The sequence below is a fragment of the Grammomys surdaster genome, unplaced genomic scaffold (assembly GCF_004785775.1).
Source record: "Grammomys surdaster isolate TR1022 unplaced genomic scaffold, NIH_TR_1.0 207, whole genome shotgun sequence".
Classification (NCBI taxonomy): domain Eukaryota; kingdom Metazoa; phylum Chordata; class Mammalia; order Rodentia; family Muridae; genus Grammomys; species Grammomys surdaster.
The window spans coordinates 2,519,274-2,546,758 of record NW_021604652.1 but is presented as its reverse complement, the minus strand read 5'-3'; the positions used below and the strand labels follow the sequence as shown (position 1 = coordinate 2,546,758).

General features: G+C 37.9%; 1 protein-coding gene across 3 annotated transcripts in view; it reads left to right on the top strand.

The window, feature by feature from the left end:
- The window catches only part of Chic1 (cysteine rich hydrophobic domain 1), a 41,904-nt gene that overhangs the window by 1,489 nt on the left and 12,930 nt on the right, over positions 1 to 27,485 (top strand). For all 3 annotated transcript variants that reach the window (XM_028771432.1, XM_028771433.1, XM_028771431.1), the window contains exons 2-3: positions 6,787 to 6,841; positions 14,274 to 14,429. In XM_028771432.1, coding sequence (XP_028627265.1) covers positions 6,787 to 6,841; positions 14,274 to 14,429 — 211 coding nt within the window. The remainder of the gene's footprint in view (positions 1 to 6,786; positions 6,842 to 14,273; positions 14,430 to 27,485) is intronic.

The following is a 27,485-nucleotide window of genomic DNA, read 5'->3' as shown; positions in this document are numbered from 1 at the left end:
AATACATTTGTTCTGCCTATCAAGTCAGTCTATCTTTAATTTTTATCATGGCTCACGCAATCCCTTTGACTCAACTGAGTGCTTTATGAAATCATACAGTGTGTATACCAACTCCTTCATCATGTTATATTTTAATTTTTAACATGTTAGCTATTTTGACTATAATATACTTTTTAAATCATTGAATGAATGTATTACCAAATGTTTGTCGGTTGTGGAAGGCTTTGGAGGAGACTTTTAGGCCTTATTTTTTTTATTAGGTAATTTGAAGACAGGCTTTTTTTTTTTTTTCAATCCAAGATTTTTGCAGATAGCCTGTAATGTTCAGGCGCCAACTTCCTGCACTGTTTTCCTTCCATTCCTTTTGTCACTAGGGAGACCTTTATTCAAACTAATTATGATTCTGGTATCCAGGCTTCTTTTTTGTTTTGTTTTTAATTCCATGAAACTCTAAAACACCATTATGCCCCCCACACTTGCCGCCTCATTTTCCTGGCTTCTTTTATGCAGATCACTTTCCATGACCAAACAGAGAAAAGGTATTTTCTATACTGACCCATAATTTTATCTTCCAACTCCCCCCATTGTTTTCTACAATTCAAGCACTGAGTACATAGCAAGGAAGCACAATTTAAGTTCTCTAGAGCTTCCTTGTGACTCCATTCTATTCTCCACACAACCAGTTTCCATTTTTTCATTTAAAACAGAGCACTGAGATTTGCCATGGCTAGCCCCTTATAGGTATAATTTTCTGCTGTCACCACATACACATACACATACACACACACACACACACACACACACACAGAGAGAGAGAGAGAGAGAGAGAGAGAGAGAGAGATTGAGAGAGAGATTGAGAGATTTAAAATTCTGGAGTTAGGTGTAAAGGGATAGCACTGATAGTATCTCGGTATTGATTACTTGAAAAAAACTCTGAAAAGCATAAGCCAGTATTTAAGTCACTAAACGTGAAAATTGTTTAGCTTTATTGTATACATTTTCTCATTTAGGAAGAACATTTGATGCTAAATATCTAACATTTTAAGAAGATTAAATGTTTAGAAGCCAGACATAGTGGTTCGTGCTTGTGATACACTCTCATTTGGTAAATTAAAACAGAGTGCCATGAGTTCAAGGCCAGCCTGGGTCACATGAGTTCCAGGCCAGCATGGGCTACAGAGTGAGACCCTGTTGTTAATAAAATGTTTGTTTGGTATCAGAGACATGAACTATATAATAACAGAACCTTCCATCTATCAAATGAAGCAAAATCCTGAACAAATAATCTGAAACTAATACATCTAAAATATCAATTTTTGTTTCATTTTTTTCTGGCATAGGCATGTGTAGATTGCTCTAAACTATATGTTATATTGGTTTTCTTGGGTTTTGTGGTGACGAAACTCAAACTACAGCATTGTGCATCCAGGCAAGTGCTGTATCACTGAGCTACAACCCTGGCCCTATACCAATGTGAGTGAACTATTTCTTCTTCTCCTGCATTCTGGCCTTTTCCTATCCTCTGTTCAGTCCCCCTCTATAGAAGATTTTCCTTCTATTCAAAGTTTAAAATTTGAAAGGTGTCACCATTAACTGGCTGTTTTAAAAGAGGGAAGTATTTTGTAGCTTTTTACCATGATTAAGACATAAGTATTTAAGATAATAAATATGTTTAACCTGATTCTACCTCAGTATATCTTACACTCAACATTTTCCCTCCCAAGATGGGCTGTATTTCTAGTTGCCACACTTGCAGTGGTAACACCAAAATTCTACTCTCCCAGGGTAATATTTTAAATGTTTGAGTCATTTTGACTTTCTCCTTGACTTGCCCTATGTCCAATTTTCCCAGAATTGTATCATCATATATTTGGAAATTTGTTTAGATTTTTCATTTTCTCTGTTCCTATTTGGCAATACTCTTGTTTGAGTTGCCATCCCCTTCATGAATTATAGGCACAGTCTGCTGCCTCTCCCTACTTCATTGTGTGTGCTTGTGCCAAACTAATTTTCTTAAAATTCCATTTAATCATGTCATGTACTGCTGCAAACCTGCATTGGCTCTTTATTAGATCTGAGTTCTCCCAACATTGCAATTCAAGGAGTTCCTTATCCAAAACTCATCTCTTCTCTTCTGCTTTTGATACTCTTCTCTTCTAGCCTCCTCCCAAGGTCTTGTTCCATAAGTTAGCCTCTGGCTCCAATAGTGCCTCACTTTGATTCTCCCTAGAATCTAGAGTCTATATTGTCCTGTAATTATATACAGTCCTTCTATGACAAAAACCTTCTGATACCCATATCCCTTTTAGCTGCTATCTAATCTCTCTTCACCAAATTTTTTAAAAGTACCTACATGTGTCATATTTACTTCCCCTCGTCTGGGTTCTGCCACCTTACCTGTGAAGAATCTGGCCTCAATTGGGATCACCATGATCAGACACTGGTAGTATGTATAGTTTTATAATACAGTGCTTCCCTGGTGTATATTTTTCATTCACAGTCTTCTTCCTGTCTTGCTTCTTAAATACCAGTGATCTTCAGAATTTTGTGCTTAGCCCTCTACTCTTACTGTCTATACATCTTAAATGGTCTCTTCTTGATTCTCGTGGTCTAGTAATTCAGTGTTTCCAAGTATGTATCTCTGTACCAGATACTGCTCAGGCTTTTACCTGGACTACTTCACTCTCAAATGTGCCTTATTGTTCTCTATTCTCCATTTTAGTTGAGTGTACCTCCTGTTACCTCCCTTTTATTTTCACATTTCCCAAAGCTAAGTATCAAAAAATGATTTATATAGGACTTAGATTTGCTTGTTTTCGTCTTGAGTGCCACTTCTCTGATTCGGGCCTCTGTTTCCACCCTAACTAGTTGTCTTACTTCTATCCTTGTCACTCTGACATCTATCCTTCAGCCTGTTGCTTGATTAAAATACCAGAAGTACAGATCTAGTTGATCTACTCTCTTGCTTAAGATTAGTCTAGTTTCTCCATCTTTATCAGGATAGAGTCCAAGCTCTGGAACGTGGCATCCAGAATTGGACCTAACCTGTCTTCTGTCATCTCTTTCTATTTCCTTTGCTGCTTGGATGCTACTCATCGTAGCCTGCTATTTCTTATGTGTCTGTTCGAGTTAGTGCCTCCATTTTAAATGCCAATCCACACCTCCCCTCACCTAAACTATCCAAATGTTACCATTTTCTGTCAGCCTTCTTTGCCCTCACTAAATTGTAAGCTACAACAGCAAGAACAATCTTTCATTCCCTATGAATCTTCAGTGCCTATCATAATCCCTGTTTAAGTACATTCAGTGAACATTGGTTCATTTTAGTGATAGTCTATGTCCATTGTTGTACAGACTTATTACAGGCCCTCAACAAGTGCTATGAAGAGGACTTGACATAGCTGTGACCATGATCCTAGTGATGAGGGATCATCATATCACCGTCCCTCTATAAAGCTTTGTTAAGCTTACCTGTGGGCCAGAGAATTCCAATTTACTTTTACCATCTTAATGTTGTGGCCTTTTAGTTATTTTAACAGAATATGAATTTTAACATGAAATTAGTTACAATGTCCTGAGAAGCAAAGTGAAGCCAGGATGTGGTGATGAACAGCTTTAATCCCAGCCCAGGAGGCAAAGGCAAGTGTTTATTGCTGTGAGTTAGAGGCCAGCTTGGTCTATATAGTGAGACCCTGTCTTTAAAAAAATGTATTACTAAATTAAATCCCATAGGTTTGAGACTATAGAAACAAAATGATGACTGTCACTTGCAAGTATGAAATGTTTCAAAAATGCTATTTATGTGACATATTTTTCTTCTTTTTTTTTAAGGATAAGTATCAGGGCATGGTGTATTGAAATACAGACCAATGAGATTTTTTTTCCCTTGTGTTTTTAAATGTGGCCATACTCTTGTTACTTAAAATGTGTGTATGTCTGCCCTTGTTAGAGTATCTATATAGAAGTTAGCTGAGATAATTCCTGGATTGCCGGTTTTTAGGGAATCTCATTAGATATAGAACCAAAACAAATTACATGGTTAAATTTACAAACTAGTTTCTAAACCAATTTAGAGACACTTCTCAGATTAGAGAATGTCATACCATTTTGTTACCTGTCACTGAGAGATAACAGTAACATACTGGTAGTTTAACTTTATGGACTCAGAGGACTTGATGAGTATGCGTAAGGCCCCTGTTCAGTCCCCAACACTGAAAACAATCAGATAACTATTTTACAAGGCTTTAAGCCATTGTGTAGTTTGCTAAGAAAGAGTAAGGAGATCTAAGTAGAATCTAAAAACAAACAAAACAGAACAAAGCCTCTGTATTCTAGGGTATAATGTTCCTTTTCGTAAGTACAGTAGAGTTTACTACATGTACTTTAAATCAGTATTATTAAGTACATGGTTTTCTAGCAAAATTGTGGTTCTTGTTACAAGACTTTATATGTACTGATTCTTTTTTTTTAATTTTCTTTTCTTTTTTTAAAAGATTTATTTATTTATTATATATGAATACACTGTAGCTGTCTTCAGATACACCAAAAGAGGGCATCAGATCTCATTACAGATGGTTGTGAGCCACCATGTGGTTGCTGAGATTTGAACTCAGGACCTCTGGAAGAACAGTCAGTGCTCTTAACCACTGAGCCATCTCTCCAGCCCCTATGTACTGATTCTTAACCTGAGCATATGAACATTCATTTATGCAAGGTTTAAATGGTTAAGAATAATCATCTTTACAAGCATGGAAAGCAAGGGACATAAGGAGGCAGGGTAAAGTAAGGAAAGGATGCATCCTTCTTTGCCTCCATTTCCTATCATCCAAAGAATTGTTTCAAGAAATTAAGATGAAAGGGCATTAAAAACACTTAAAGAGAATTCAATCATTGACAACCACCAGCTTGGTCAACTTCAAACACATAATAGACTCTATATTTAATAACATCAATAAAATGACTTTATGAATAGTTCCCAAGTGCCTCTTTGTCTAATGCTGAAGACTGCCACATCTTGGCTAAGAGTAATGAATAGACACATTTGTATAACTTCTGTGTAGCCATAGTTCTTAACTTCATAGTTTGCTTATGAAACAGAGAAAAGATGTTCATTTGCTAGCAGCTATTTCAATATTATAGTTGTAGCTACTAAGTGAAACCCTCAGAATTGAAAGTCAGCACTCTTTTTATATCTTCAGTGTTAACAAAAAAACAATGAAAAAGAAATCCCTGGTAAATGAGAAGAGGATACCTATTCCTTGTTAGCCAAAATTATGAGATAATGGGCCTTGTTTGCTTTTTAGTATGCTTTGTTGTTTGATTTTTGAGAAAGATTCTTGATATATTGTCCAGGTTGGCCTTGAACTCACTATCCTCTTGCCTCATCCTGGGATTACAGGCATGTGCTACTATGCCAGCTTCTTTATATTTTATGGTATAGATAAACAGTTCACACCATACTCACAGGTTTTGCACAAATCCAACCATTTGCAGATCAAAACTATCTGAAAAAAAAAATCACCATCTACATTGATCATGCATAGACTTTCTCTTATCATAATTCTATAAACAACACAGTATAGCAATGATTTGCAAAGCAGTTGTATTAGCTATTACTAGGATGATTTAAAGAATACAGGAGATTGTATATGGGCTACATGCAAATACTATGCCATTCTAATATAAGGAACTGGGGGCTGCAGAGATAGCTCAGTAGTTAAGAGCACTTGTTGCTCTTACAGAGGACTTTTCCCTACTGTAGGGTTCACTACATATATTTCAGAAAGTAGTGGTTAGAATGAAGTTCACATCCAACTCCCAGTACTCAAGTGATGGGTGAGCAGAAACCAAAGTAAACTAGCATTGAGAACACCATGAAAGGAAAGCAGTAGCAAGGGACAGACACTGTTAACTCCAGCTTCCCAGGCTACACTGCTAAGTAACTGTATTACTTCAAACTGTAAATGGCCTCCAAGAAAAGTATTGTTATCCCCATTTTGGGGACAAGGAAACTGGTATTCGTGGTGGCACATGCTTTTAATCCTAGCACACAGAAACATTTTAAAAATCAATTAAATAAATAATTTGCCTAAAGTCAAGTTCCCATCTAGTTAAGAAGTAGTGAAAACTACAAATTAACAATAGTTTCTATTCTTTTTAATATAAGTAAAAATGAATCCTCTTCCAAAATATTAAAAATGGAAAAGGAAGTATACTTTTACTTTCCATAGTCTTTGGTTTGGTTTGGTTTGGTTTTTGTTGGTTTGGTTTTTTGAGACAGGGTCTCTCTGTGTAACACTGGCTGTCCTTGAACTCACTCTGTAGACCAGGGTGGCCTCGAACTCAAAGAGATCCACCTTTCTCTGCCTCCCAAGTGCTGGGATTAAACACTGAGTGCACCACCACTCCCCAGCTTTTTGTTTGTTTGGTTTGGGGTTTTGGTCTTTCAAGACAGTTTGTTTATGTCACCCTGGCCGTCCTGGAACTCGTTCTGTAAACCAGTCTGGCCTCAAACTCAGAGATCCACCTATAAAGTTTTATTCAGAACCTATCTGTTGGATTTAATGGATTTTTAAGAAAATAATGTTATTTTTAGGACTTATGTATGGATTTTTAATTCATTAAGTTTGGTTTTAACTGGCACATACATCATAAAGTTGTAAATATTCAGGGCACAATTATTTAAATCTGAAGACCAAAAGAAAATCCCCAAGGGTTTAAAACTTATTTTGAGAAAGGGTTAAATATGCTGAATAGAATACATTTTGTTCTATCTTTGTTTTTAAGGTTTGGATTGAGCAACAAGTTTGATACGGAATTTCCATCAGTTCTGACAGGGAAGGTAAGTGGGTTTGCTTTGAATTTTCCAATTCTAATGCACTGTGTTATGGTTTATTCAATGTTATGACAAATGCTTTGACTCACTGGTAATGAAGCCAAATAACAGGAGGCCTCCCTACTTGGAAGCTGTGTGCACAGTGACTAAATGGTGTTTCCATGACTACCAGCCTCTGGCCAGCTATTTCATCTGTTCTTCCTTAATGTCAGCCATTGTTTATTTACCTCTCAGCTTTTCCAGTGTTGGCTTTTTTGACCAGCACAGGTAGCTATAATTGTTTTCATTTAGATCTATAATTTCCAATCTTTTCATTGCTAAAGTTATCTTTTTTACTGAGTCACTATTATTTTTTTAAAGTATACATCATTTATTACAAATAAAAAGCATCATTTTTTGGTTAAATGTTTTTCTTCCTTTTAGATTGAGTTTCTAAAATTGAACTCATAGCAATAAGTAACTACCTTTCAATTTCTGGGTTTCTCTTTATTCAGTTGTATAGACAAGCATTCATACTCAAAATTCAGACTTCCCAGGACTCAAGCGTATAAATCTAGGTTAATGTACTGTATGGTGGTTATAAATAATATTGTGTTATATGCTGAAAATTCACCAAATGAACAGATTTCTGGTTCTCTAAAAGAAATGATAAATAACTATGTAAGGAGATATGTTAACTTGCTTGACTGTAGTAATCATTTCACTATGTGTGCATATGTATATTAAAATATCATGTTGAGCTGTTGAAATGGCATAGGTCCATAAACCCAGCACTAGCATTCAAGAGGACCCTAAGTTCCAGACTGGCTTGTGTTACATAGCTAGAACTTGTCTCAAATAAATAAATAAGTAAACAAACAAAGAACAAACAAAAAGCACCAATATGTTGTACACTTGAAATATTACCTTTGTTAAAGTACTATATTTAAAACAATTGTCTTACAGAAATCCTAACTTTCAGGTTGGGAAGATGGCCCCGTGGGCAAACAGTGCTTGTTATGCAAGCTTGAAAACCTGAATTCAGATGCCCAACACCCATATAAATGCCAAGTACAATGAGAGGCAACTGTACTCCAGTGCTGGATAGTGAAGACAGACAGATCCTAGGGGACATGCTCTGGCCAGTTAGTCTAGCAGAAATGATGAGTCCCTGTTTGGTGGGAGACCCTGCCTCAAAAATAAGGCACAGTATGATAGAACTTCAAAGACACCTGAAGTCGATCTCTGGCCTCCACACTTGCACACAGAGGGGGAGAGAATATCTCTTTGTGTAAATTTTTGGCTTTTGTTTCTAAGAGGTTCTACCTCCCTTTCCTAAACAATCATTCAGAATTCTTCAAGTGCAGCAACAGCTTAAACTTAGATGTGTCCTATAAAGATTAATAGTAAACATTCCCTTTAAATGTATAAAATTAAACATGGAAATATCTCTTTAATAATAATATTGGTAAGAACATGGTAGATTTAACACTAAAAGAAAAATGTAAAACAAAACATCTTCAATAGAGAATTTATTTCCATTTCCATTAATGCTACTGCATGTTTTGACTGGGAAATTACATACAACTTGAATACTAACTTAATTTTTTTACATATTTAAAGTTGGAGCTGTAGAAAATGAATATCTTTTAAACTGTCAGTAAATATAGCTCCTAGGCGTAAGCATTATCCATTTTTTAATTAGCCATTATTGTGCTGAAGTAATCTTTTGAATATCTTTTCACATATCTTTATTCCTTTCCACATTTTGTGCAACTAAAAATTCTATTGACCCAAAAGATACTAGGACGTTTTGAAATTGGAGTTGTAAGAGTGGTAAGCTGCTTTTGATGGTCTGGATGGAAGCTGTTCTTGAAAACATCCCTCCTTCCTCCTCTTTCTCCTCCTCCTCCTTTTAAATCTATCTGCTTTTCTTTTTAGAAACAGAATTTTGTTATGTACCCCAAGCTGGCCTGGAACTCATTATAGAATGCAAGCTGGTCTCAAACTTGTGGCAGTCCCCCTGCCTCAGCTCTCTAATTGTTCTGATTACAAGCATGAGTCATCATGCCTGGCTAAAAACGTATTCTTTTCAGGTGATTATTTTTATAGTACATATACATTCAAGTATTTGTTATTTGTATCATATGCATTTTCTCCTGAAATGATGAATGTGATAGTACAACACGTTCTTACTATGTGTTTGACAATGAGAGAAGCACTACAAATGATTGCGAACATCTGCTGTTGGCTTTGTTGCTGTGGATCAAGCCCAATGCCTTGCTCGCACTAAGTGTGTACTCCACCACTGAGCTTTAGTTCTAGTTCCTGAAGGTCTGGTTTTTAACGTTGCATGTTTATAACATAAATACAAGTTTTATTTCTTTAATGAGAATCTTTTTCTCAAGTAGATACTATTCCATTAGTATAGATTAGTATGGATTATTAAACCATTTTTGTAGTAAGGGGGAAAAAACGGAATAGGAAAAAATTAAATTAAAAGGTCTTAATTCCCAACTTAATATTCCTTGTGTAAATTGTCTTAAAATGGATAACTCTAATGCCTAACAGAAAATAATTATTTTTTATTTAAAAAAAATCAGTCTTTTGGCATGAGTGAGATATTCTAAGTAGTTAATTTGAGGTAAACAAAATTGCAGTGACTAGCTAAAAAGCCATTTCAGAAACTCCACAACTCACTATTAACCTTTTGCTTCTTTCGTGTTAATTCTTATAAGTGTAGAACAGTGAGTTCTTCTGCCATCATAGGACAAATCATGTAGATAAGTGTGTTGATACACCCACAGATAGATTCTGGTGACCAGAAAGTGAAAGACCCACATTAAGTTTTCAAAAGGAAATCAGAGTGTCTAGTCCTCAGCTTGAAAGTAGCAAAGGGCATTATGGGGAGAGCATTATGTAGTGTTAGGAATGGGAAGCCATAAAAATTGACCCCCCCCCTTCTATTGTGATCCAATATGACAAGTGATTGATAGGCTTGTGTTCCTCACAATGAGGGAGGCAAATCAGTCCTGCTGGGCTTTGCTTTACTTTTAGTCTGTTTGCAGAGTCTCCTGCATCCTGTTATAAAATATTATGACCCTTTCTCCCACCTTCCTGATGTTGTTTTCTTTTTTCTTTGCAAGAGAGTCAAAAGGAATGAAATGTTTCTTTACAGCCTAGTGTCGAACTAGAAAGTCAGAGGCTCCCAGCCGACTTAATACTAGAAATCGTTGTCTAGAAGCAAATGAGTGCAGCTGGAATAACTGGGAATCTCTAGTTAACCAAACATTTCTCTCTATCTGTAAAGTTGAGAGTTAGTCAATTCTCATTCCCTAGCTCTGTTTTATGACTTATACTCTTACTCAAATATGTTTTTTTCCCAAACCCAGTCCTGGCATCTTTTTAAAGTCAATGCAGACTCTAGTTGCATTTTTAAGATGCAACTAGATTTAAGACTCTAGTGAAAGTTTTTCTTCTCAATATGCTTGTCTTATGACCCAAATTTTGATTTCTCATTTCTAATAACTTGAACATTTGAATTTTAGTTTGTCAGTAGTAAGAGAGTATTTGTTTAAAAAGTAGACTGTTGAAAAGGAAAATTGCTAAATTTGTGGTAGTGGGTTGGTATTTTCATTTTCTGAAATGTGTAATGAAAGTTTCCTAACAAACCGCATGTAGGATATGCTATGGTATGTATGTAATTGCTTTTATTCACATTTCAGGTTGAAAGCCAGCTTTCCCTTCCCTCAGCCTTCTAACACTGTTCTTCCCTGCTAAAAAGAAACTTTATTTTTTTAAGAACCCTTATACACGGTTTTGTTCTTTTGGGTAGATTCATTTCTATCTCTTTACTTCTAATTTTCTTATCTGTACTTATATGCTTGCTTTTAAATAAAAGTTTCAATCATGATCACAAACTTTTTGAAAACTCCTTTCAAGGTTGGCAAGATAGCTGAGTGAGTAAAAGGTGCTTGCCAGCAAGCTGGACAGCCTGAGCTGGATCTTGAGAGTGGATATAACTGACTCTCTTGCAGGGTGTCCTATATAGTCACATACACAGATAGATAAATAAATGTAACATATATTTTCTAAATAAGCAAAGCTCAAAATAGGCAACACTGTAGATTATCTCCTTGTACTGCAAAGTGGTCCCTGAGAATAACAGCTGGAAGTCAGGTTTAGAAAATGGCGAAGACACCAGAGTTACAGTTATCCAAACAACTGGGATGGATGTGCTTCCATGCTGCTGGTGCAGGTGTGTTCATGAGAACACAAAAGGTCTCTGGCCTGTGGGGGCAAGCTTAAGGTGACAAACTGAGTAAGCCTTCACTGAATAACCATTCTAAAATTAAAATTATATTCGTCTGAGATAGAGAAGGTGTTTTTAAGTTCTTGTCACAATATGAAATTCTGGTTTTTTTCTTTAAAAAAAAAAAAAACAGAATTGCCTGCATTCTAAAGTGACTACAGTTATATCCAGTAGAATTTTTTTTAGAGAGAGAGAGGAATAAAACATAAGATAGTAGGAAAAAGCTGTTCTCTAAGCACTCTCAGGCAGTGAGGTAAAGGCTCCTGTTTTTAGAAAGTGTACACATTGTCAAGCCAACAGCGCTTAAGTGCTTAAAGAACACAATACGCTTCTTTTGCCTGCAGTCTTACCAGGAGATATGGACAATAGTGCATTTTCTGAGTGCCTAATGTCTGCTAGGCATTGTGCTAAGCAGCTTTATAGTTGTTACTCCATTTATTCTCGAGATTTTTTTTTTCTAACAAAAGGAAAAGAATTACAGCCTGTTCATAGGAGGAACCAATGTTACACAGTCATGACAGAAGAGGGGACAGAGAAGTCTGGCCCCTCACAAAATTCTGTATGTCCTTAGCTCAGGTAGAAGGCTGTGCTGAAAAGTCCCGTGAGATAGAAACTATCTTTAACTGTTACTTGGTGATTCCCTGCAATGAAACAGAAGTTAAATGTTCCTCTTTAGGACACATAAATCTTTACACAGTAACTTGGCACCTTATTTTTTTTTTTAAGAACAGCAAAGGACTGCAGGGGGAATAACGGGTAAGACACCTGCTTACCATGGGCTAGCCCCTGGCTTCCAGCCCTGGTTCTGAGGAAAAAAAAAAGGGGGAGGGGGAGGAAGGAAGCAGAAGAAAGGAATACCTCTGAGAAACTCAAGACCTGGAAACCATTGAGGTTTCCCTCAACACATGGCAGATTATCCTTTTGTTTGGAATCGATGTGTAAGAAAACTGAGGCCTTCTGTGTGCATCTGATCAATTCCTTTGCCTTCAGAGAACACAGACAACTTTCCATCTCTATCTACATCTGAGATGTACTTTATAGACTTTTAATTCCAAAGTATTCTAGGTAAGAAATTCCTTCCAAGTTGGAACTTTGATTTCCAGTGTCTATATCAGGACTGGAGAGATGGCTCAGTAGTTAAGAGTACTGGCTGCTCTCCAAGAGGTCTTGAGTTCAAGCCCCAGCAACCACATGGCTCTATATAATGTGACCCTGATGCCCTCTTCTGGCCTGTAAGCATACATGCAGACAGAAATAAAATACATTAATTAATACAATACAATACAATTAATTAAAACATAAACTATACCATTTCACCTTATATATGAGGAATTGTAATTAAGAAAAATTAAACGAGCTGGTCTTAGCTAGTTGGTAGTAGTACAGAGTTTTAATCCCAGCATTTGGAACACTGAGGCAGGTGAACTCACTCTGTGAGTTCAAGGACAAGCCTGGTATACAGAGTTCCAGGACACCGAAGTCTCTACAGAGAAACCCTGTCTTGATTTTAAAAAAGGAGATGGGGGGAGATGGGGAGATGGCTCAGTAGCTAATAGCACTAGCTGTTCTTCCAGAGGTCCTGAATTCAATTCCTAGCAACCATGTGGTGACTCATGACCATTTTTAGTGAGATCTGGTGCCCTCTTCTGGCCTACAGGCATACATGCAGGCAGAACACTATACATAAATAAGTAAATCATTTTTTAAAAATTAAATGATTTTATCTGTGGTTTTTCCCAGACATAACAAGAAGTAGAAGCAAGTCTCCTGATTTAGCTTTAAAATGTTTTATGATTTCAATTATAAAGCATGATTCTCTCAATTTAGTTTTATGTTTACCCCCAGAAATGTCACTTCATTGGAATTCTTGGTGCCCAGTGACTGCCGCTGTATCATGCTGTTAGCAGTGTAGACAGAGAATGGAGTTCATTTTCCCTGTATAAACTACATTTTAAGATCTACAGCTTCAAAACTGGTCACTGTTAGCAAGAATAGCCAGTTTGTGGACTCAGTAATTAACTTACAGGTGACGCAAACAATTCTAATAAACTTATCTACTTACTGTTTTCATCGTTATAGTGCTCACCTGAACCTTTGTAGTATCCGCTGTTACCTATGTTTGTGTGGATTCTAAGTCATCCCATTAATTAAAAGTAAAAAGTACAAAATGTGTGAAGAGGGAAGCTTTTAGATTTGTGATGTCACGCATCATCGTGTAGCTTTTATTTTACAGTAGTTAATCTTTTTACCAACATTTACAACCAGATGCTGAAATTTTTCCCGTGAATGTTCCATCTGCTCACTTTCTAAATGGCATAGTATCATCTTGGTGATCCAGAAACATGATTTTACTGAAAGCATACTATTTTCAGTCTTCCTTTGACTCATGTAACTTGAAAGGAGAATTTTTGGTGCAAATCTTAACTTACGTGGGTCATACTCATGCTTTTGAATGGACTTTGTCATTGTTTATAGAGAAGCACAAGCAACTACTTCCAGGAACAAAGGTAATTAACTAGTAATATGAAATTTGTGTAAAGACTTTTCAACCTTCAAAACTCAGAGTGATTATGAGTCTGATGCATGCTGAATACTAACAGATAGCTTTAAATATAATTACCAGGTACTGTTTTTTGTTGTTGTTGTTGCTAATGTATTTCCCTGCAAACAGCAGCAAGTTTAACTATTGTATTACAGATTTGCCAGAAAGAAAAAGTATTAAGAGACTTTATTTCAAAGTAATTGGGGATTATTATCAATGCCTGTTTTAATTCCATTTCCTCTGGTTAGTTGTTTGGCTTTTTGTCTTTTCTTAGGCTTCTAACCATAACCCAGCTTTGAGTCAGGGTACATGAAGACTGCGAGCACCATTGCCTTAACAAGAATGTTTGCTATCAAAAGTACTTGATGGGTTTCCTTTCCTAATAGTTTATTGTTGGTCATTTCAGAGCATTGTGAATATTATGCGAAGTTCTTCAAGCATGAAATTGTATTGCTTTACTCACTAAGTTTTCCAAGAATATATGATACAGATTTATGGAGAGAATATATTGAGACATGGAAATGTTTGTAATAAGGCATTTTCCTTAGCATTCACGGTAGTAGGGAGCTGTCCACAAACTCTTATAGAGAGTCCCCCTATTTTAGGTGGCTCCAGAAGAATTTAAGACCAGCATTGGCCGTGTGAACTCATGCTTGAAAAAGGCTCTCCCTGTCAATGTGAAATGGCTGCTGTGTGGATGTCTCTGCTGCTGCTGTACCCTGGGGTGCAGCCTGTGGCCCGTTATTTGTCTCAACAAAAGAGTAAGTATAACCAGCCTATTATGTGACAATAAAAAGAGCTGACATTTATTGGACACTTATTATGTATTAGAACTGTTTCCATAATTTATTTAACTCCCAGAACAATGCTGTCTTCATTTTAATGCTAAAGAAATTCTGGAAAGAGAGAGTAAGTCTCTTGTTCAGCCTTTATCAATACTTTATTACTTAATATGAGTTTGCACCATTTGCAATAAATGCAATTTAATTTATATATTTAAATATATATGGATTACTTTAAAAAGGGGGGGTAAGAAAGGGGCTGGTGAGATGACTCAGCAGTTAAGAGCACTGGCTGCTCTTCCAAAAGTCATGAGTTCAATTCCCAGCAACCACACGGTGGCTCACAACCATCTGTAATGGGATCTGCTGCCCTCTTCAGGCAGGTGGATATATATTGCAGTAGAGCACTCATACATTAAAATAAATAATTGAAAAAAAAACCCCAAAGGGATGACTTAAAATAATTCTAAGCTACAGGTGTACTGGAGAACACCTTTGGCTCTAAAGCCAAGCAGAAGGACCAGCAATCCTCAAAGGTAAAGAAAGCCCTTACCTTTGAACATATCATAGTAATATTCTTTTCTAGTTGTGTCATGAACTTAGGACACTGCCTTAATTTCGTCTACTTTAAAATTTCATGTTTATTTCAGGACTGTTTTCCCCAGTGGAAAGACATCTTTGAAAAGTCTGATTAGCAGGCTGGGATCAGTGATAGAGTGCTTGCCCAGCCATGTGAGGTCTTAAGTTCAGTTCCCAGCAATGAAAAAGATGTGATGAAAGGGGCTGGAGAGATGGGTGACAATACTTTGTGTACAAGCATGTGCACTTAAATCCCAGCACCCATGTCAAAAGCCAGGCATGGGTGAAGACAGAAGGATCCCCGAGGCTTGCTGGCCATCAGCAAGAGACTCTGTCGAAAGGAAATAGGATGGAGATAAAGAAGGACTTTTTCCTCTGGCCTCCACAACCACATAGATCCATATGCATATACATGTGCATATAACCCATGTGGATGTACACACACACACACACACACACACACACACACACACACACACACAATGATTAAATCCAGTGAGGGAAAATATGCATTTTACCTATCGTTCTTTCCCTAGTATCTGCTAATTTGTTTAAACTTGTAAATAACAATTAGTCCACTAAATCAGATATAGAATTATAAGTTGAAAATATTGTCAAGAAACACTCATTTAATCTTTCATTTTCTCTTAAGCTCTTTCATAATTACCTCAAAAAGACAGATACTAAAATGCTGCTAACCCTGTGACTTTTTTTCTTAACCTAGAGTGTAGTGTATGACAGGCAGGTGCTTAACCATGGGGCTATAGCCCTAACCCTTGTTTTTATTTTAATACAGGATTCCATTAAGTTACCCAAGCTGATTTTTAAGATGGAATCTTACTGTGTAGCCCTGGCCAGCCTGGAACTTTTTATATACTCCAGGCAGACTCTGAACTCACAGAGATCTGTCTGCATCTGCCTCTGCCTCTTGGGTACTGGGATTAAAATTTCATACTACTAGCCTGGAAAGATGGCTCAGTAGTTAAGAGCACTGACTGCTCTTCCAGAGGTCCTGAGTTCGATTCCCAGCAGCCACATGGTGGCTCACAACCATCTGTAATGGGATCTGATGCCCTCTTCTGGCTCGCAGGTATACATGCAGGCAGAACACCGTATACATAATAAATAAATAAATCTTTAAGGAAAATAAAACCCTCACACTTCTACATACTTGGACTGGGCTGATCTTAGTCTCCCTCTGTAGCCCAGGAAAGCATGGAACTCATCGGGTTTTTTATTTGTTTGTTTGTTTTGTTGTTTGTTTGTTTGTTGTTTTGTTTTGTTTTTTTGCTTCAGTCTCCTAAGCAACTGGAATTATAGCCATGTGTCACCAGATGAAGCTCCCTCTGACTTTCTGGAAGTAGATTACTGATTCCCTTAAAAACCACCAGTAGCTCAGAGCTTTGCTTTAAATACAGTTTAATTTCTTTGTCAAAACAAGCATAATAGCTGGGTGGTGGTAGTGCATGCCTTTAATCCCAGCACTTGGGAGGCAGAGGCAAGCGGATTTCTGAGTTCGAGGCCAGCCTGGTCTACAGAGTGAGTTCCAGGACAGCCTGGGCTACACAGAGAAACCCTGTCTCGAAAAAAACAAAACAAACAAACAAACAAAAAGAAAGAAAGAACAAAAACAAACAAATCTTTGAAATGACAATTCAGGCTGGGGTAAAGCTCTACTGGTAAAGCAATTATCCTGCATGCACAGATCCCTAAGGTCAGTGTCCAGCACTGAATAAACCATGCATGATAGCACATGTCTGTGATCCCAACACTTGAGGAGAAAGCAGTAGAAGCGAGAGTTCAAGGCTTTCCTTGGCTACATAGTGGGTTTGAGGCCAGCCTAGGCTCTATAAGAGTCCCCCTAAAATGATCCTTTAGTGTCAGATTGGTAAATCATTAATTACTCCAAGAACCAAACTATTCCTCTATATTTTTAAACATTTAAATTAATTATCTGCATTTAAAAATTAGAATCCTGGGGACTGGAGAGATGGCTCAGTGGTTAAGAGCACTGGCTACTCTTTCAGAGGTCATGAGTTCCCAGCAACCACATGGTGACTCACAACCATCTGTAATGGGGTCTGATGCCCTCTTCTGGTGTGTCTGAAGGTAGTATACTCACATACATAAAATAAATAACTTTTTTAAAAATTAGAATCCTGAAACCACAGATCAGTGAGACAGTACTTGCCCAACATGTGTGAAGTTCTAGATCCTACCCCTGGCACCTCACTAATTAGTCAAGTAATGTTTAAAAGAAGATTTGTGCTACCCAGTCTGTTACTCATAAAACCTAAAGATCTAAGAAGACTGGATCTTAATGAGAGCTAACTGTGGCCACCACATAGGCATGTGGGTCCAGTCAGTTTTGACTTACTCCTCTTATATGTACCTGTTCCACGGAAGCAGCTATGGTTTCATATTCAGCTTTGAGGCTTGGTCGTGCCACCACCCTTACATATGAAATTACTTTAAACCTTTCTCCTGTTTTACTTTGGGCCTTGTTAAATTGAGAGTGTTATTTAGAAGCCAGGGCCTATTCCCATGTTTTATGAAGCAGAACTTGTAATTCACCAGCATGCTTGATTCCATGTTTGAGTTTGGGTTGGGTTGGTTTTGTTTTTGTGGTTTTTCAAGACAGGGTGTCTCTGTGTAGTCCTGGCTATCCTATCCTCACTTTGTAGACCAGGCTTGCCCCGAACTCACACCTGCCTGCTTCTGCCTCCTGAGTGCTGGGATTAAACATGTGTACCACCATGCCTGGCTATGTTTTGTTTTTAATTTAAATATTTTTAAATTTTTATTTGTCATTTTTATCTTTTTAATGATTTATTTTCATTCTATGTACATATTGCTTGCATGATGGTGTGAAGGTTTCAGATCCCCTGGAATTGGGAGTAACAGACAGTTATGAGCTATCATGTGAATGTTGAGAATTGAACCCTTGTCTTCTGGAAGAACAGCAAATGTTCTTAATCACTGAGCCATCTCTCTAGCCCCTAATTTAAGTATTTTTAAAAAGAGAATAAAAGTGAAAGCCCTATGCATACATCACATCATACAGAGAAGGAATAAGGCTTTGTGGTGAAAGACAGAGTTCTATCTGTGAGCTGTATTCAAGCATTTTATTTGTGCCTTTCACAAAATATATTGTGTGCTCTTGTGCAAAGAAGACATGAAACTATTCCATACAGTGTTATAACTTTATAACTTAAATATAGCCTGCCTTTGAACCTTTTGGGAGGGGTGTGTGTGTGTGTGTGTGTGTGTGTATTTGTTGAGACCATGTTTCATAGCCCAGGCTGTCCTTGAACTATGTAGGTGAAGATGGCCTTGAACTTCCAGTCCTGAATCTACTTCCTGAATGCTAGGACTATATAGACTACTATAGTGGTACTATGCCTAGTTTATACAGTGCTGAGAATGGAATCCAGAGCTTTGGGTGCATGCCGTACAAGCATTATACCAACTGAATTATATCCATAGCTCCAGCCACTATGGTTTTGGGGGGTGGGCTGGGGCTTTTTGGCTTTCTGGCCTTTTCAAAAGTTTCTCTGTGTAGCCTTGGCTATCTTGGAATTCACTCTATAAAGCAGACTGGTCTCAAACTCAAAGATCCTTCTGCCTCAGCCTCCCAAGTGCTGGGATTAAAAACATAAGCCACTACCGCCCAGCCAAGCCACTATCTGCCCATAGCCATATATAAGAAATATTTGTGTTTATAATATTAAAGGCTAATGAGAGTGCTCCCACTCCCCTATTCATTTTTTTTGGTCAACTTTACTGGCTAACTGCTTTACTTCATAAGGTATTTTTAGTTGTTTTTTGTTTGTATGTTTGGTTGGTTTTGGCTCAGAGGTTGAGAGCACTGACTGTTCTTCCAGAGGTCCTGAGTTCAATTCTCAGCAACCACATGGTGGCTCACAACCATCTGCAATGGAATCTGATGCCCTCTTCGGTGTGTCTGAAGACAGCAACCGTGTACTTCTATAAGTTATAAATAAATCTTTAAAAAAAAAAAACTATGGGGCTGGATAGTTGAGTGTATTGGCTGCTCTTTCAGAGGTTCTGAGTTCAGAGCATCCATATGGATGGGTGGATGGATGGATGGGTGGATGGATGGATGGATGGATGGACAGACAATAGACAGACAGGTTTTTTTTTAAAGATGAATCATTTAGTTTTGGCATATTTACAAATAGTGACCATTTCCACAGTGTAACTTTAGAACATTTCCATTACCTTTAAAAGGAAAGTTTAGAAATATTTATAGTAACTTTGGATTTCTCTTCAGACCCTGCTCCCAATCCCAAACAAGTGTCATATACTTTCCCTCTCACATTTCCTCCTAGGACAATGTATACTGTGCGTTCATACAGTATACATTACTTCATGGCTGGTTTTGAAACCAAGAATGGCTCTTATTGTGTAGAAACATACAAAAATTACCTGTGAACCCACTTTGGAGTGTATAATAGCACTAAATACATTAACACTGCCATGCAGACATCGCCAGTATGCAATTCCAGACTTTTTTCATTATCCCCAAGGGAAAACCCCATAGCCACAGTAAGCTATTCTCTATTTCCCTTCCCCTCAGAAAGTTAAGAAGTGCTCCGTCCTATTTATCATATTTCAGGAGAGTTTAAAAAGGATTAGTATTAATTCTTAAATATATTTGGGAGAATGTACTAGTAAAGCCAAGGATTTCCTGTGTTGGCAAGGGATTGGTTTGCATGCCCTCTCTTGATTTGGCTTAGTCAGAGGTACTTGGGCTTATTCAGATTTTGTATTTGTATTTGAGTCAGTTCTAGGACTTTGTTCCCTTCATCTAGTTATCTAATTCCCTTGCATATCATTTCTCTTGGTATGCTGCCATGCTCTTAATTCCAAAGGTTGATAGTAAAGTTTCAATTTAGTAATTTGAGTCTTCTTACAAAGCTAGAGGTTTGTTGAATTTGCCAGTATTTTCAAAGACAAGACCTTTTGGTGTTTTGTTCCTATTTTTTTTTCTTTTTTGCCTTTGTGTTTAATTTGCTCTTTTTTTCTAGGTGCATAAGGTATGAATCAGGTTACTGATACAAGGGCAGCCTTCTTTCTTACCACTGACAGTCATGTACAGTTATGCTTCCTTCCAAGGACTGCTTTAGATGGAGCCAGTACATTTAACATGTGGTAGTTTGCTTTCATTCAGTATTCTCAGTTTGCTTGCGGGTTCCATGGGGTATTCATTGCTTCAGAGTATAGTGTTTAATTTCTTCCTTTATGGATTTCTTTGTTGAGCTGTATAGTTGCTTTATCAGTTATTGAAAGGAGGACATCAAAGTCTCTGTTACTGTAAAGTTACCTAATTTTCACCTTAGTGTTGTCCATTTTTAAACATACTTTTGAGTTTCTTATTCATTGCATGTATGTTTATAATGGTTATGTCTTCTTGGTAGATTTATCCTCTGATTCATCAGCTTATATTGTTAGTGACTGAATGTTTATATCTTCACCAAATTCATTATGTTGCAGTCCTCTAACTTTGCAAGGATATAGTCTTTATAGAATTATTGCCCTTATATGAAAAGACCAGAGAGTTCTCTTCACATCCTCTACCTCCTTTGCTTCTCCATCACCATCTCTGTCTCTCTCTCTCTCTTTCTGTGTGTGTGTGTGTGTGTGTGTGTGTGTATACAAGGATATATATATAAAAATCAGGCTCTCGACACGTTAGCAAGAAGTCTTTCACCAGAACTCAGCCATGCTGGCTTCTTGATCACAGATTTCCAAGCTTCTGGAACTTTACAATACAAATTTCTGGGGTTTTTTTTCCTTTTATTGAAAATGGACAATAGATTCTTTTCTCACATAATATATCCCGATTATGGTTCCCCTCTCTCTCCTCTTCACAGCTCCTTCCCACCTTCCTTCACATCCAGATCCACTCCCTTTCTGTCTCTCATTAGAAAAAACAGGCTTCTAAGAGGTAACAGCAATGTATAACAAAATAAAATACAGTAAGATAAAAACTGTCACAACGAAGTTGGACAATGAAAACAAACAGAAAGAAAAGAGCCCAAAAGAAGGCACAAGAGGGGCTGGAGAGATGGCTCATCGGTTAGGAACACTGACTATTCTTCCAGAGATCCTAAGTTCAATTCCCAGCAACTACATGGTGGCTTACAACTATCTGTAAAGTAATCAGATGCCCTCTTCTGTCATGTCTGAATAGAGCTACAATGAGCTTATATATATAAAATAAATAATTCAGAAAAAAAAAAAAGAAGGCACAAGAATCAGAGCCCCACTCATTCACTCAGAAATCTCATTCATAACACTAAACTGTAAGCTATACAAATTTCTGGAGTTTTTTGTTTGGTTGTTTGGTTTGGTTTTTTTGTTTGGTTGGCTTTTTTGAGTCAGGATGTCTCTGTATTAACAGCCCTGGCTGTCCTGGAACTTGCTTTGTAGATCAGGCTGGCCTCAAACTCACAGACATCTACTTGCCTCTGTCTCCCAAGGACTATGGCCACCACATCTGACTCAGTAGCTATTATTTAAAAAGGAACCACAAAACAGGGAATGCCGTTTTTGTTATTCCGCCTGAACAGATTAATTTTTGGTTTTGTTTTTGTTTTTTTAAAAGATTTATTTGCTTTGTTTTTTTTTAAAACTTTATTTATTTATTTATTATAAGTACACTGTAGCTGTCTTCAGACACCCCACAAGAGGGCATCAGATCTCATTGCAGATGGTTGTGAGCCACCATGTGGTTGCTGGGATTTGAACTCATGACCTCTGGAAGAGCAGTCAGTGCTCTTAACCACTGAGCCATCTCACCAGCCCGAACAGATTAATTTTGTGTGTGTGTGTATGTGTTTGTGTGTGTATTGTCTTTCTTTTTCATTTAAATATTCTTTTCTTTTATTCAAAGTCTATTGTGTCCTATATTAATTAGTATAGCTGCCAAAGTCCCTTTTTGGTTAATATATCATGAAATATCTTTTTATGTCCTTTTCTTTTTAAGTTTTTTAGATTTATTTTAGTTTGTGTTTATGAGTATTTTATTTTACCTGATTGCATATATGTATACCGCATATATATCTGGTACCATCAGAGTTAAAAGAAGTCATTGGATGTCCTGGAACGGGAGTTACAGATAGTTGTGAGCTGCCCTGTGGGTGCTGGGAACTGCAAGAACAAGTGCTCTTAATTGTTGAGCCATCTCGCCAGCCTTTGTCCTTTTGTTTTCAATCTATTTGTAACTCTAGTTCTAACTTTAGTGCCATGTATACAATATAATAGATGGGTCATGATTTTAATCCATTCTGAAAATATGTGCATTTTAATTCAGAGTTTAATCTATTTACTTTTAAGGTGACTATAACAATGTATTAATTTATTGTTGCTTCTGTAACAAGTTGCCACAGATTAGGTGACTTAAACAGCTAAAATATATTTTCTCAGTTTTGGAAGCTAGGAGTCCTGTCTTAGTTAGGAGTTGCTATTGCTGTGAAGAGACACCATGACCTCTTATAAAAGAAAATATTTAATTGGGGCTGGCTTACAGGTTCAGAGGTTTATTATCATCATGGAAGGAAAGATGGTAGCGTGCAGGCAGACATGGTGCTTGAGAAGGAGCTAAGAGTTCTACATTTTAATTCACAGGCAGCAGAAGTAAATGCCACACAGGGACTGCATAGTGAATGAGACCCTATCCCTTGCTAAAGCAACGACAAAAAAAAAAGTCTCTAAAAGGATTGCTTTTCTGAGTCTTTCTGGCTAGTTAATTACAGTCTTGTTCCTATAGGTTCACAAGTCTGTGCATGTCTGATTCTTAATCTTCTCTTCCTATAAAAATACCAGTCATAATCCTCAAGCCTGTGATCTCAGCAGGAGAAGGTAGAGGCAGGAAGATCAGGAGGCCAGCCTCAGCTAGCTACCTAGCAAGTTTGATGATAGCCTGAAACCCTGTGTCAATCAACAAGGCACCACACCATAAGACCTCATTTGTACTGAACTACCTCCTTCAATTCTCTATCTCTAAATACAATCACTTTCCAAGGTTAGAATTTAAACATGGAGGGTTTTTTTTTTTCTTTTTCTCTTTTTTTTTTTTCAGAGAACAGATTCAGCTCATAAAGAGGGAAAAATCTGATTGTTTTTTCTACTTTGCCATTTTTTTAATCTGGCATTCTTTCATTGTCTCTCCCCCTACTCCCCATTCCCCTGTTAATTTCCTGGTGTGGTTTGAAATGATAATATCCCCAGATAAGACCAGATGTTTGAGTCCTCGGACCCCAGGTGGTGAAACTGAACGATTTTAGAGACCAGCTTTGCTAAAGGAAGTCTGTCAGCTGGGGTGGGCTTAGAGCATTCATTCCCAGTTTGTCACACTTAGCCCTCATGGCAGCCCTCAGCCTCCTGTCCCTGCCACCAAGCCTTCCCTTTGCCATCATAGAGCCTAATCCTCTGGAACTCTAAGCCCAAATAAGCTCTTCTTTAAGTTACCTTGATCATGGTGTTTTATTACAGCAGTAGCAAAGTAATATATCTCCTTATCGAATACAGAACTGATTTTTGTAATAAAGTATTGTCTTGTTCCCTTGTCATGTTCTGTGGTAGACTATCTGACAAATACAACGTAAGGAACAAAGGCTTTAGCTTGGCTCATGATTTTAAGGAATATAGTCCATCGAGGCATCAATGCCATGGCTATCATTATGTCTGTGGCATCAAGAATTTGCAGCTCACCTACACCATGGCTAATTAGAAAGCAGAGAACTCTAGTCAGAAGTGTGGCCTGGCTAGAACCTTTCAAAGGCCTACTTTAGTCACCCACCCCCACCCGCCGTGCCTTCTTCCCCAGGTGGTTCACAACCTCTTTACAAAGCACCACTGATCAGGAAGGGACCGGCGGGGCTGGGCAGTGGTGGCACACGCCTTTAATCCCAGCACTTGGGAGGCAGAGGCAGGTGCATTTCTGAGTTTGAGGCCAGCCTGGTCTACAGAGTGAGTTCCAGAACGGCCAGGGCTATACAGAGAAACCCTGTCTCAAAAAACTAAAAAAAAAAAAAAGGAACAGCCTAATTGTCAGTCGCATTCTGTATTCCTAGCATAAGTGAATAGGATTTCTCTGTAGATCATCTTCCCCAGCATTTGGTGTTGGCAATATTTTAGATTTTGGGCATTCTAAAACATGTTCAGTAGCATTACACTGTTGGTTTGATTTCCAGTTCTACAAAGTCATATGATATTTGAACAGATTTGTGTGTGCGCGCACATGCACGCGCGCACACACACACGCACGAGCTTATTTGCCATTTGTATATTTTCTTTGTAGAGGTTTCTACTCATGTCTATACCGTTTGTTTGGAGTTTTTTGTTTTGTTGTTGTTGTTTTGGGGGGTTGTTATTTGGGCTTTTGTTTTTGAGATATTATCTCACTTTATAGACTAGGCTATTCTCTAACTCAAAGAGAGATTCACCTATCTCTGCCTCCTAAATATTGGGATTAAAAGCATGTACCACCATGTCCAACTATCCTCATTTTTAAAAGATATTTATTTTTATGTATTTGAGTACTCTATCTTCAGACACACCAGAAGAGGGCATCAGATCCAATTACAGATAGTTATGAGCCACCATGTGGTTATGGGAATTGAACTCAGAACCTCTGGAAGAGCAGCCACTATTTTTTCTTTAAGATTATTTTTTTACTTATAATATGTAAATACACCACTGTAGCTGTCTTCAGACACCCGTAAGAGGGCATCAGATCTCATTATGGATGGTTGTGAACCACCATGTGGTTGCTGGAATCTGAACTCATGATGACTTCTGAGGAAGAGCAGTCAGTGCTCTTAACACTGAACCAACTCACCAGCCCACAGCCACTACTCTTAACTGCTAAGCTCTCTCTCCAGCCCCAGCTATCCCCATTTTTAATATCTCAGGGATAGGATGCTTCTAGGAAAAGAAAAAGGACTGCATACCTTCTAGAGTATGCTCAACAACCCACTTCCAATGGGACACCATTTTCTAACAAGACAGAGGCTAAGAAATCTATCCCCAGTTTTGTTTTTGTTTTTGAGGTTTTTTTTAAGATTTATTATTATGTATACAATATTCTGCCTGCTGTATGCCTGCATGCCAGAATAGGGCATCAGATCCCATTACAGATGGTTGTGAGCCTGGAAATTAAACTTAGGACTTATGAAAGAGCATCTAGTGCTCTGAACTGCTGAGCCATCTCTCCAGCCCTCTATACTCGGCTTTAGTTATTTTTTCTTTTAATACTGTACCAGCCAGCATAACTCTGAAAAAAAAAAGTCAGCTTTTCATAAGCTACCTACTCTATGATAAACTGTTATGGGACTGTGAATAGCCAAAAACACACCCCATTCTTTCTGCCTTTTCTTTCTTGTCATAAGACATTAGCTATGCCAATCACTGTGATTTTTAATAGGAATATTGGCTATGGTCCTCAGCTGTCACATGAGTAATCTTGGCTATAAATTTAGCTGTGTGCTTTTCGTATATTATTTATTAAGTTGAAGAAGTTCCTTCCTATTTTGAGTTCACTCAGGGTTTTTCATCATGAATGTGTTTTCTTTTTATCAAAAGCCTTTCCTGAATATATTGGTATGGCCACCTAATTTTTCCTCTTTATATTTGCTAGCATGGTTGATTAATTAATTGATTTTCAAATCCCACTTGGTTGGTTGGTTGTTGTTGTTGTTTTATTTTTGTTTTATTTTTTTTTTGAGAGGTTTCTCTGTGTAGTCCTAGCTGTCCTGGAACTCATTTTGTAGACTAGGCTGTGATCAAACTCATAGACAACCACCTGCCTCTACCTCCCAAGTGCTAGGATTACAGGCATGCACCATCACCATCCTACAGGTATATTTTTGTATAGTATCTTTATTTGGTTTAAGTACTGTGGAAATAATTGCCCTATGGAAGGACAGTTACTACTACATAGTGAGACTCTGTCTCAAAAATAAAAAATAAAAAAGTAGAAAATTTTAACCACTAAGCCTCTCTCTATCCCATGATTTAATTTGTTTGCTATAGCCTCATCTAGATTGCTTTTTCTCCTTGAGTGAGTTTTGTCTCCTTCAAATAATTATTCCATCTCATGCCAATGATCAATTCACAGGCAAAAAATAAGTTAAGAACATTCCTTTCCTAGTCTGTGAGATGAGAACTGCTAGCCCCTCTTACACGTCTGTTAGTACTTATTAACTTGTATCTGCTCCTCTCTTCTTACTCTGTTATTAAAGCTTTAACTTCATTAATCTTTTCTCTTCTCTCCCCAACCCCAAAACAAAAAGGCCTCACTAAGTAGCCCCTTGTTGTCCTGGAACCCAATCTGGCCTTGAACTCACAGACATCCACCTGCGTCTGCCTCTCATGTGCTAGGATTAAAGGTATGAGCCAACATGCCTGGCTTTCATTGATCTTTTCAAAGAACAAGCTTTTGATTCTTTTTTCTAGATAGTGAGATAGTTTTTCACTTCCATTCATTTTTACTAATTTATTTTCTTCTACTTTGCCTATTTGTTTCCTCCTCCCCCCCTACCCCCCACCCCCCACCCCCACCCCCCCCACCCCCGTCTCCAGCACCTGAATTACAGGCACAGGCCAACACATTCAGCTTTTACATAGCAAGCCCACTGAGCTAGCTCCCATCTTTATCTCTGATACTGTACCCCTGAACTCAGCTGAAAGTGCCTGGCGCCCCATCCCCTTTGAATTGCTGTCAGCATTTCTAGTCTACTCTCTACATCTCTTTACATTTAATATGTTTGTCTCTATAATATGGGTATTTGTAGACAGCATATATCTCAAATCTCTTTCAACTGATGCATTTAAACTGCTGGTGTTTCAAGGGATTATTGATGCAGTTAGAATAGTGTCAATCCTGGTTCATACTATCCTCTATTTACTGGGCCTTGCTCATGTTCTGCCTCTCTTTTTCTGCCCTTTCCTACCTTTTTTTTTCTTTTGTTTTTTAAAGTTTATTTATTTAATGTATGAGTGCTCTGATGCTCACAACTAGCCATTGAACTGATCATGGGGTTCTCAATAGAGGAGTTAGAGTGAAGACTGAAGGAGCTGAAAGGGTTTGTGGCACCATGAGGAGAGCAACAATACCAACCAACCACAGCTCCCAGGGTCTAAACCACCAGCCTGGGAGCACTTGGGGGGGGGATCCAGGGCTTCAGCTGAATATGTAAAAGTGGAGGGCCCTGCTGGGCATAGGTGGAAGAAGAGAACCTTGACCACATGAAGGCTGGACGCCCCAGGGGGTGGGAATTTTGAGGGTGGGGAGGTGGGAGTAGGGGGGGTGTAGATAGAGGTTACATCCACAGAGAAGAAGGAGGAGGGGCGAGGGGATTGGGGGTTCCGAGGGGGTGGTGGGGGATGGGGTAAGGGGACAACATAGGAAATGTAAATAAATCATCC